At 43.4% G+C, this 12,488-nt stretch overlaps 1 protein-coding gene across 1 annotated transcript in view; it reads left to right on the top strand.

The window, feature by feature from the left end:
* Positions 1–2: 2 nt before the first annotated feature.
* The window catches only part of ORC1 (origin recognition complex subunit 1), a 31,798-nt gene continuing 19,312 nt past the window's right edge, over positions 3–12,488 (top strand). Inside the window, exons 1-6 of the mRNA XM_025391254.1 lie at positions 3–226; positions 2,220–2,319; positions 2,959–3,086; positions 6,397–6,575; positions 7,838–8,156; positions 10,407–10,764. Of these exons, the coding sequence (XP_025247039.1) occupies positions 2,225–2,319; positions 2,959–3,086; positions 6,397–6,575; positions 7,838–8,156; positions 10,407–10,764 (1,079 nt within the window). The 5' untranslated portion in view covers positions 3–226; positions 2,220–2,224. The remainder of the gene's footprint in view (positions 227–2,219; positions 2,320–2,958; positions 3,087–6,396; positions 6,576–7,837; positions 8,157–10,406; positions 10,765–12,488) is intronic.

The raw sequence follows: 12,488 nt of genomic DNA, 5'->3' as shown, positions 1-12,488 counted from the left end.
ATGGCCTGGGGGCGGGGCCACGCCGATTGGCGCGAAGTTTTCTTTGCTCCTTCCACCTTCCTTCCATTTCCAGCGAGACACACGCTTTCGTCCTGGCGTCCGGCCCGTAGCTGTAGGAGGAGCCCTGCTGGTACAGGTTAGAGGTGCTGCATCCCCCGGAGCTCTCGAAGCGGAGGCGGTAGGAAACGGAGGGCTTGCGGCTAGCCGGAGGAAGCTTTGGAGCCCGGTGAGTGTGGCGTCCCGCGGGTTGCGAGGGACTCGGGGGAAGGCGCAGCGGAACCTCTGAAACTGAGGACGTTCTCTGTAGACTCACTCATTGATTCTTTCAGCTGACATGTACCCAGCGCCTGTTCAGTGCCAGGCACTGTTCTGAACTGTTAAGAGCGTTCCTCTGTTCCACACTCCAATTCCTAAAAGCGCTGCAGGGAACTGAGTTGCAGTGGGGAAGGCGGAAGCCAACAGCCGAGAAGCAGGAGCACTCCTGCCCTCCGTACCCTGAGGCTCAGTGATGACTTTCCCTCCATCTGCACTTGTAAAGCACTCGACTTACTTCGTTCTTTGAGCTATAGTGTAGGAATCACTACAGGGAAGGCGGAGCAGAGATTATTACCCCATTTTACGGACGTAGCAAATTGCGCCCAGAGAGGGACGTGTCTTAGGTCGCTTTTCGTGACTAAGCAGTCTGGGCTCCTACCCAGATCTTTTTTTCAGATGAGCTCCTAACTGCTGGACTGCCATTCACCTTGTTTTCAGAAGAGAAGTCTGCTGGCTCTCTTCTTCTCTTGTCTAATCCCGGAACTGAAGGGTCTTCTGCCGTGACAGTTGGAAGAAGCATTCTTACCCTGGTCTATTTGTGAAACTGCAATGATTAGATACGATGCTAGTTGTCTGTAACGCATGAATAATAGTACCCTCTTCTCTGCTGTATTAGGTGGGCTGGAAATGCCAAAGGAGTTTCCAATATGACAGAATGGTTTAAGTCCCTCTGCAACAGTTCTTAACTTTAATGGAGGGCAATATGTGGCCTTTAGGAGGTTTGTGAATCTGTCGAAATTGAATCCAAAATTTTGCTTGAATTATATGTTAGTTCCCTAATATTCATCAAATGATACTTAATAAATAAAACCACTGTACCTTACAAATAAATGGAAGGGATTAAGGTAGTGGGAAAGTGGATTTACCATTTTGCATTTTTTCACTTAATCTTCCATTATCCTAAAATAGTGCCTGGCACACGATGGGTACTTAATCAATATTGGTTGAATAAAAGGAAGGTTCTATTCTCTCCATTTTGTGGGTAAGCAAATTGAGGCCCAATCCACAATGCTCAGTCAGTGGCTGGGAAGCCTGATTTATTATAATAAATACACCAAAAGCAAGCTGTCAGTTACATATTAACATTATCCAATTTCACACAATGTGTTGTAAGCTGAAGTAGTTAAGAGCACAGTAATTGCAATCTGGCTTTTTGGGGTTTGAGTTAAGGCTGTGCCATCCTGTATAAGATAGGACAAGTTATCACCTTGAAGTGATAATTAACATCTGCCTTTCTTTTTTTGAGACAGAGTTCTGCTCTGTCGCCCAGGCTAGAGTACAGTGTTGCGATCTCGGCTCACTGCAACCTCCACCTCCCGGGTTCAAGTGATTCGCCTACCACCACACCCACCTAATTTTTGTATTTTTAGTAGAGACGGGGTTTCACCATGTTGGCCAGGCTGGTACCGAACTCCTGACCTCAAGTGATCCACTTGCCTCAGCCTCTTAAAGTGCTGGGATTACAGGCATGAGCCACTGCACCCAGCCTTTGTATTTATGTTTCATCCCTGTGTGCATTTTATAAGTGTCATGAAGACATTTATAACCCCTGTATTACTGTCTTTTAATTTCACTCTGTTAGATGTTTTACACCTATTGTGCCTTATTCCTAGTATTTCTAAATGTTATAGTTTCATTTCTTAGGAATTGACCTTTCTATTTTCCTGGATGGGAAGAGATAAGGCATAGTACAAGATGGACACAGATGATACTAAATTGCCTGTGTGTTATCTTCATAGACCATGACTTCAAATAAAATGTTTTCTTAGTCTAAAACATATGGGAGTGTAGCAGGGGCAGAAAATAAGTCTGAACTCATTTGAAGGCAGGGACTATGTCTTAGAATCCATCAGATAAATACCAAATATTTATCGTGGTAACTCAGAGTTTGGATTCTTCCACAGGAGCCATGGCACACTACCCCACAAGACTGAAGACCAGAAAAACTTATTCATGGGTTGGCAGGCCATTGTTGGATCGAAAACTGCACTACCAAACCTATAGGTGAGTGATGGGATCCTTTGGCTGTCCTGGAAATACAGCTTCTCAAGCTAAACAGTCAACTTGTATCTAGCCTGTTCTAATTACTACAGATTGACAATGAATGAACAGGAGATTAGAACTGATTGTAAGGAGGGGTTTTGTTTGATGCAAGAAGGTGATGGGATAAATATAGCAGTTAGTGATGTGGCAAAATTATGGTAGGCTCATAAAATTTTATATGTATGATAATGTCATGTCTATTTAAGGTGAGTTCTGTATAACTTTTGATGATAACGAGGTGATAGATGTTTTTACTGTGTCTTTCCCAGCCCTGGAGATCTCTGACAATTTGACATTGTTACTGAGCAGCTTGACAGCCTTGGGAAACATTTGTTGTGGGAAGCATTTGTTGTTGTTTGTCAATAACTGAGAGGAATTAGGGTTCATAATAAGACCTTTGGATTCATTACTCAGCTAAAACAATTCATTCAACCCACTTTGCCTATTCTGAAATATAACTGGGCGAATTGGTTTCCCAGTAGGAGAGTTGGTCAGCAGAAAGATATCGGGATTGGAGAGCCCTCTTCTTTGTGCCCAGGGGATCTGAAGAGCTTGACCCACTTTAAGTTATTTCCTAATGTGCTTCTCTGTTACTTCTAGAGAAATGTGTGTGAAAACAGAAGGTTGTTCCACCGAGATTCACATTCAGATTGGACAGTTTGTGTTGATTGAAGGGGACGATGATGAAAACCCGTATGTTGCTAAATTGCTTGAATTGTTCGAAGATGGTGAGTTTGGGACTGGAATAATAAACCGTTCCTTGTCATGAATGATTGAGAGGTGGGGAGATTGTCGACTCTTTTGTTCACAGCAGTGTGCAGGGCACATTAGACTGAGGTGGGATCACGTAAGAACTAGCTGCATCTTCTTCCATCTAGAAAACTTCTTTACTCACCAAAGCAGTATTGAGTAAAATGGAACTGGAAGGCTCAGTAATTTAACTTTTTCATTATTTGGGGAGATAAGAATGGCTATTAAGGCAGAATTGGGGGGGCTGGAGAGAATGGATGAATTTGGGAGGAAGAGAAGGAAAAAACAGTTAATTTGCACTATGATAGAGATGTGTCCTTTAATTTTGTCATGAAGGTTGGTAATACATTTTGCAAGTGCTACTTCGTTATAAATGAAGAGGTAAGTTGGATTTCGAAGGTGTAGCAGTTGGGGCTTCAGTCAGGGAGAACAAAAACACTTAAGGTGTTTTACCCAGAGGAACTTGTGTGTTAGTGTTGGAAAGGCTAGAAAAAAAGGTGACATTTCCCAGAGATGAGTAAGTGCAGGAAGCCACTACTGCCCCTAGGCTGGAGGAGCAAAATGGAAGGTGGCATCAACCAGAGCCTACAAGCCCACATTGAAAGCCTTAGCCGATTTGCTGACCTTCTAACCCTCTGCAAAACAAGAGGAGAGCACAGAAATGTGGGAGCTGGGCATGGCTCCACAAGGAGGATTAGGAAGACAGCAATTTGAAACTATCCAAAACTGCCTCGTTCAAGAGAAAGAAGAATGGCATGGTCATTAGGTAATCCTATGGTAGTCTGTATGCTCAAGAGAAGGAACTGATAGACTGAGTGGATAAAGATGTTTTACATTACTATAGTCCCCCTTATCCATGGTTTCAGTTTCTGCGATTTCAGTTACCTGATGACAACCATAGTCCAAAAATGGTAAATGGAAGATTCCAGAAATAAGTCATAAGCTTTAAATTGTGTGCCATTGTGAGTAATGTGGTGAAATCTCATGCTGTCCCACTTGGAATGTGAGTCATCCCTTTGTCCAGTGTATCCGTGCTGTACAGTATGTATGTATAGGAAAAAGCATAGCATATACAGGGTTAGTGGCAGTATCTGCAGGTTCAAACATCTACTGGTCTTGGCGCATACTCTCAGCAGATAAGGGGAGAGTACTGCACATAGATAAGGGGGATCTTTGACATACTTTCTCTTTGACATACTTTGAAGTATGGAGAAAAACCTCATCAAACTAATGTCTAATAGAGGCAGCACATCAGAATCACAGTTTTCGGTGTATAGATTCTAGAATCCTCTCTTGGTGCTCCATTGGATGGCTTTAGTCTTTCTCTGAAGAAAGCTAAGAAGAGAAGAGATGATGATGATGGCAGTAGTGAGTGTTCTTTCAGTTGGAGCTATTGCTGGTGTGGAGTGATGCAAATCGTATGCGGTAATAATAAAGCTGAAGATTGCAAGCATGCATTTGCCAGAAGTCATCTCAGTGGTTGATGCTGTAATTCTTTTGTGTGTGTGTGTGTGAGTGACAGAATCATGCTCTGTCGCCCAGACTGGAGTGCAGTGGCGCGATCTCAGCTCATGCAACCTCAACCTCCTGGGTTCAAACAATTCTCCTGCCTCAGCCTCCCGAGTAGCTGGGATGACAGGCACCTGCCACCACGCCCAGCTAATTTTTTTTTTTTTTTGAGACAGTCTTGCTCTTGTCGCCCAGACTGGAGTGCAGTGGCACCATCTCGGCTCACTGCAAGCTCCGCCTCCTGGATTCAAGCCATTCTCCTGCCTCAGCCTCCCAAGTAGCTGGGACTACAGGCACCCGCCACCACGCCCAGCTAATTTTTTGTATTTTTAGTAGAGACAGGGTTTCACCGTGTTAGCCAGGATGGTCTCGAGCTCCTGACCTCACGATCTGCCTCCCAAAGTGCTGGGATTACAGGCGTGAGCCGCCACACCTGACCAACTTTTTGTAGGATTTTTGTTTTGCTACTGTTTGATTCTGTCTTTATAGTCACTGATTTTTATTTGTTCATTGCCTGTATTTAGAGTAGCTCCTCTCAGAGGCCTTTTTGTCATTCCTTTGCTGGCTGATAGCACCATTAGGAAATGGAGCAACCCCAGAAGAGCGGGTGTGTGGGCTGGAATTAGATTGCTGCAGTTGGTCATGTGACCTTTGACAAACTCCTTTAAGGTCCTCGTCACTTGATTTCTTTGCCTGAAAAGGGGGATAGCTGTAGTACCTACCTTGTAGGGTTATTAGAAGGATTAAAGATCGGCCGGGTGTGGTGGCTAACGCCTGTAATCCCAGCACTTTGGGAGGCCGAGCAGGCAGATCACAAGGTCAGGAGATTGAGACCGTCCTGGCTAACACGGTGAAACCCCATCTCTACTAAAAATGCAAAAAAAAATTAGCCGGGCGTGGTGGCGGGTACCTGTAATCCCAGCTACTTGGGAGGCTGAGGCAGGATAATGGCGTGAACCTGGGAGGCAGAGCTTGCAGTGAGCCAAGATCAAACCACTGCACTCCAGTCTAGCTGACAGAGTGAGAGTGAGACTGTCTCAAAAAAAAAAAAAGGTAACACATGTTGGGCCAGGCACGGTGGATCATTCCTGTAATCCCAGCACTTTGAAAGGCCAAGGCGGGCGGATCACTTGAGGTCAAGGGTTTGAGACCAGCCTGGCCAACATGGTGAAACCCCATCTCTACTAAAAATATAAAAATTAGCTAGGCGTGGTGGCAGGGGCCTGTGGTCCCAGCTACTTGGGAGGTTGAGCCAGCAGAATCTCCTGAACTAGGGAGGCAGAGGTTGCAGTGAGCTGAGATCATGCCACTGCACTCCAGCCTGGGGGGCAGAACAAGATTCCGTCTCAAAAAAATAAATAGAAAAATGTTGGCCAGACATGGTGGCTTATGCCTGTGATTTCAGCACTTTGGGAGGCCAAGGTAGGCAGATCACATGAAGTCATGAGTTTGAGACCATCCTGGCCAACATGGTGAAACCTCGTCTCTACTAAAAATATAAAAATTAGGCAGGTAGGATGGCAGGGGCCTATAATCCCAGCTACTCAGGAGGCTGGGGCAGCAGAATCTCTTGAACCCCAGAGGCGGAGGTTGCAGTGAGCCAAGATGGGGCCACTGCACCCTAGCCTGGGTGACAGAGACTGTCTGAAAAAACGAAACAAAACAAAAAACAAAACTACACACGTCAAGGGCTAAGCACGGTGTCTGGCACATAGGAATTGCCCAGTAAAGTGTCCTTGAGTTGTCTTAACCTTTCCCTTTCCACCGAATTCCTTCTAGATTCTGATCCTCCTCATAAGAAACGTGCTCGAGTACAGTGGTTTGTCCGATTCTGTGAAGTCCCTGCCTGTAAACGGCATTTGTTGGGCCGGAAGCCTGGTGCACAGGAAATATTCTGGTATGATTACCCGGCCTGTGACAACAACATTAATGCGGAGACCATCATTGGCCTTGTTCGGGTAGGTGATGTCACAATCCTTGGTTCTACCTTGAAGCTTATTTCTGTCTGCCTCCTGAACTGCATGACCCCAGAAATATTACCGGCTCTAATTTACCCCATGGGGAATATATTATTTTCTGTCATCTTCTGTGCTTGCCTGTCTATTTCATCTCAACAAATATATACTGAGAGCACATATCATGTGTTAGGAGCCTCCTGCAAGAAGTGACATTTGGGTTGTGACCTGAGGGATGAGCAGGAATTAGCAGATGTATGTCAGGTGGATGTTATATTTAGCTATGACTGTGGCATGCGTAGAGCATTGTGAGGCTGAATATGCTGGCTTAAACGAGGACTGCACGTTGAATAAATCAGTACAAAGAGTGCTAGTTGCTACAGACAAATTTGTATGACAAGATTTCATAATAAATCAGGTGCTAATGAGCGACTGGTTTGCATGCTGAAGTAAGTCACTGGTTATGAGATTTTCCTGAAGTGACTTCAGGCTCCCCAACATGGGATTAGGTTGTGGCGTGAGGTGTGATTGTATGCTGATTCTGTGGTTCATTGAGCGTTAGGGCAGAGACTCTCGTCTGGCGTGATTATTGTAATTTATCTTTGAGTTAAATGAGCGAAGAAGAGAAAGCTAAAGGAGTGTGAGGTAGAGGCAGAAGTTGAGGCAGCAGGATGAGTATACACAGAGAGGCACAGGGCTTGGGGCATCTGGGCAGGAGCACAGTGGGAGGCCAGATCTTAGAAGGCATTGAAAAAGTAGTTTAAGTAATTTGGTCTTGCAACAGTGGGAGTCATTATTGGCTGTTGAGCAGGAGAGCATGTTTAGATAAGTTGGTGGGGAAACTTGGCATAGGTGAACAGAATGGACTGGAAAAGAAAGCAATGGTAGGGTATAAGAATATCAGCTAGGAGGAATCTGTGAAAATAACCCAGGAGGGAGATGATGCGTATTTGAACTAGGTTGATAATAATAGGAATTGAGAGGTGAACAATAAACATGTTTTAAAATGAAAGGAATAATTTATATATTTCATTGATGTCTTTAAAGCCATTAATGATTAAATGAGTAAATACTCAGTAAATACTCATTATTCTTATGTGTTTTTCTAGCAGTATGTTATGCCATGTCTGTGCCTCTTTAGATTGGAAAGGTAACATTTTAGGTACAGATGTGGACTTAAATGTTTTTAATTGTAGCTCTGATGGCATACTCCTTGGCTGTCTTGGGGCTCATCTCATCCTGCTTACCTGTACTTCTGAATTCAGGTGATACCTTTAGCCCCAAAGGATGTGGTACCGACGAATCTGAAAAATGAGAAGACTCTCTTTGTGAAACTCTCCTGGAATGAGAAGAAGTTCAGGCCACTGTCCTCAGAACTATTTGCGGAGTTGAATAAACCACAAGAGAGTGCAGCCAAGTGCCAGAAGCCCGTGGGAGCAAAGAGTGAGAGTGCAGAAAGCCCTTCTTGGACCCCAGCAGAACATGTGGCCAAAAGGATTGAATCAAGGCACTCCGCCTCCAAATCTCGCCAAACTCCTACCCGTCCTCTTACCCCAAGAGCCAGGAAGAGGCTGGAGCTTGGCAGTAAGTTGTGGAAGGGATCACAGTGGGCAATACTGGGGCTAAAGGATTATGTGATAAAAATGTTCATTTATGGGACAGTATTGAGTTAGTGATCATAGTGCACTATAGCCTGGAACTCAAGTGATCAAGCTCAAGCAATCCTCTTGCCTCAGCCTCCCCAGTAGCGGGGACTACAAGGGTAGGTCACTGCACTTGGCTCTATTTTCTGGGTTTTTTTGTTTTTGTTTTTTGAGACAGAGTCTTGCTGTGTCACCCAGGTTGGAATGCAATGGCACAATCATGACTTATTGTAGGCTTGACCTCCTGGGCTCAAATGATCCTCCTGCCTCAGTCTCCCAAGTAGCTGGGACTACAAGTGCATACCACTATGCCTGGCTAATTTTATTTTAATTTTTTGTAGCAAGAGGGTCTTGCCATGTTGCCCAGGCTGATCTCAAACTCCTGGGCTCAAGTGATCCACCCGCCTTGGCCTCCCAAAGTGCTGGGATTACAGGCATGAGCCACCATGCCCAGCTATCAGAGTTTGTGTTTCATTTTAAGACTTCACCCATTTTTTATTTAATTTTTAAATATGTGAAACATTAATATCATTCGAGTCAAAACTACTTAAATCTACCTAGAAAAGCACTACTCCTTTCCTTGCCTTCCCACCCTGCTTACCCCACTTTCTACATGTTAATTAATTGTTTTACTTTCTGGTTTATCTTTCGTATGTTTCCTTTTGGAAGAATCAGCAGATGTGTATGCATATATGTATACCTATGTACAGACACGCATATATTTTTATTTTTCATTTTCTTACCAATAGGGTAGCATACTGGATATATTCTTTTCCAACTTGCTTTTTCCCCTTACAATGTATCTGAAACTCACTCCACAGCCTTTCTGAGAGCTCATCCTCACTTGTTATATATAGTCATTCATCCTTTTTGAATTTTTTGTGTAGGTGTCAAGTTCTTCAAGTATAAGTTACTTGTATTCTTGATAGCTCTATAGTACACTATGTGTTTTAGGAACTGAATGTAAAGTACAAAACAGAAAATGCTGCAAAAATATTAACTAATCTGTAATACCACCTTCAGAAATGAAGGGGCTGACTGGGGCCGGTGGCTCATGCCTGTAATCCCAACACTTTTGGAGGCCGAGGCAGGTGGATCAACTGAGGTCAGGCATTCAAGACCAGCCTGGCCAACATGGTGAAACCCCGTCTCTACTAAAAATGCAAAAAATTAGCTGGGCGTGGCAGCATGTGCCTGTAATCCCAGCTACTCGGGAGGCTGAGCAGGAGAATCGCTTGAACCCGGGAGGCACAGGTTGCAGTGAGCTGAGATCACACTATTGCGCTCCAGCCTGGGCGACAGAGCGAGACTCGGTCTCAAAAAACGGAAAAAAGAAAAAAAAAGAAATGGGGGGGGGGGGTTTCTTTTTTTTTCCCTTATGTCCTCTCTTCTTCATCTTTCAACTCTGTTGAAATTTTACCTTTCTTTCAAGGTATATCTCAAAAGCCATCTTTATGAGCACTCATGTGCTTCTGGACACTTATTTCACTTTATATAATATAATAGGCAGTCTTGTATATCATCCGTTAGACTAGAGTGTTTTGTGTATTGGAACCAGGGTTGAGCCTTATTCAACTTTTGTTTAACCTTAGCCCCCATCACATGCCTGCCTTTTTAATTGCGCAGTTGGTATCTGCAAATGGGCAGCTGGGGTCCTTGGTGCTGTGGTCCTCGTGAGGGAGGAGCAATTCCACACAGTTTTGTGTATTCACAGAACCCAGTGGATTGTTCCCAGGAACCCCACTTCTCTCCAGTGGCAGATACAATCTGGGTTATTGTGCTATCAAGTAATCATTGTTACTTGATAGCATCTCTAGTATAAATTTCTTCAAATGTCATTGAGTTAGGATTGAAGGCGTGTGATGTTACCCCAATTGAGACCCACTGTTCTGATAGGTTATTTCAGGGAAACCTGTTAGAGATGAGAGAAGACTTATCCCATTTATCTGCAAAAGCTGACTTAAAAGTTGACTTATGGTTCTAACTAGGAAAATCACTCCTAAAATTTAGGTGAGAGATGAAAAATTATTAGAGCTACCCGAGCTGGAGAAAGAAAGCCTGGAATGATTAAAAATATAGCTAATTCATGTTTTACGTATAACTCGGTGGCAGAATTTGGCTGTAATGAGATTGCGGGTTTGTATGTTGTTAGGTAAAAAACTTACACATTGTCTGTGGTGATTTATCTTGGGCTTAGGTAACCCTCAGATGTCCCAGCAGACTTCACGTGCCTCCTTGGATTCTCCAGGAAGAATGAAACGGAAAGTGGCCTTCTCGGAGATCACCTCACCTTCTAAGAGATCTCAGCCTGATAAACTTCAGACCTTGTCTCCAGCTCTGAAAGCCCCAGAGAAAACCAGAGAGACTGGACTCTGTTATACTGAGGATGATGAGGCTTCACCCAAACGTTGCATAATCCTGAGAACCCGAATTCCAGCTTCGAGAACCATAGACATTAAAGAGGAGAGAATACTTACCCCTATCAGAGGGGGACAGAAATCTTCAGTGATGCCATCTGTGATTCTGAAACCAGAAAACATCAAAAAGAGGTGACCAGGGACATTACCCACAGAGCAAACTGAAATCCTTCACATCATGTGAAGTGTGTGGGTCATAGTCAAAAAAGTTAGAACAGTAGTTGAAAAACCTATGTCACAGAATTATTGGGGAGCTTTCTTAAAATACAGATTTCTAGGCCTCTTCCCACACCTGGTGAGTCAGACTCCAAGCACTGGTCCTAGGAATCTATATTTGGAAATGCTATTCAGATGATTCCAATATACCCGAGCTGTTATTTGGGGATCATTGCTATAGAAGACAACTTCCCAAACCTGCATTGCTATCCAGTTTGGGATTTCATTGGTTCCTGTGGCTTTTTGCCACATTTTAACAGTCATTTTTTAAGGCAGTTTTTCATTGTTGTTGTTTAATTTTATTTCAATAGTTTTTGGGGAACAGGTGGTTTTTGGTTACATGGGTAAGTTTTTAAGTGGTGATTTCTGAGGTTTTGGTGCACTTGTCACCTGACCAGTGTACATTGTACCCGATATGTAGTCTTTTATTTCTCACCCCTCTTCCACCCTTCCCCTTGAGTCCCCAAAGTCCCTTATATCATTCTTATGCCTATGCATCCTCATAGCTTAGCTCCCACTTATAAGTGAGGATATGTGATATTTGATTTTCCATTCCCAAGTTACTTCACTTAGAATAATGGTCTCAACTCCATCCAAGTTGCTGGAAATGCCATTATTTCATTGTTTTATGGCTGAGTAGTATTCCATGATAAATATATGCCACATTTTCTTCATCCACTCGTTGGTTGATGGGCATTTAGGCTGGTTCCATATTTTTGCCATTGCAAATTGTGCTGCTATAAACATGCGTGTGCGTGTGTCTTTTTTTAATATAATGACTTCTTTTCCTTTGGGTAGATACCCAGAAGTGGGATTGCTGAATCAAATGGTGGATCTACTTTTAGTTCTTTAAGGAATCTCCACAGTGTTTTCTATAGTGGTTGTACAACTGTACATTCCCACCAGCAGTGTAGAAGTGTTCCTTTTTCACTGCATCCACACTAACATCTATTATTTTTTGCTTTTTAAATTATGGCCATTCTAACAGGAATAAGGTGGTATTTCATTGTGGTTTTAATTTGCATTTCCCTGATAATTAGTGCTGTTGAATATTTTTTTCATATGTTTGCTGGCTGTTTCTATACCTTCTTTTGAGAATTGTCTATTCATGTCCTTTGCCTACTTTTTTTCCCTTTTGTTTTTTTTGAGAGGGAGTCTTGATCTGTTGCCCAAGCTAGAGTACAGTGGTGCAAACTTGGCTCACTACAACCTCCGCCTCCTGAGTTCTAGCAATTCTCCTGCCTCAACCTCCTGAGTAGCTGGGACTACAGGCACTTGCCACCATGCCCGACTAATTTTTGTATTTTAGTAGAGGCGGGATTTCACCATGTTGGCCAGGCTAGTCTCAAACTCCTACCTCAAGTGATCAACTCACCTTAGCCTCCCAGAGTGCTGGGATTACAGGTGTGAGCCACCGCACCTGGCTTTTTGCCCACTTTTTGATGGGATTATTTGTTTTTTTCTTGCTGATTTGTTTGAGTTCCTTGTAGATTCTGGATATTAGTCCTTTGTTGGATGCATAGTTTGCAAATATTTTCTCCCACTCTGTGGATTGTCTTTTTATAGTCTGCTGATTATTTCTTTTGCTGCGCAGAAGCTTTTTAGTATCGTTAGGTCCCATTTATTTATTGTTGTTTTTG

This window comes from Theropithecus gelada, chromosome 1, assembly GCF_003255815.1.
Source record: "Theropithecus gelada isolate Dixy chromosome 1, Tgel_1.0, whole genome shotgun sequence".
In the NCBI taxonomy this organism is placed as follows: domain Eukaryota; kingdom Metazoa; phylum Chordata; class Mammalia; order Primates; family Cercopithecidae; genus Theropithecus; species Theropithecus gelada.
Note: the sequence above shows the minus strand (reverse complement) of the source record. Positions and strands in the feature narration are given on the sequence as shown.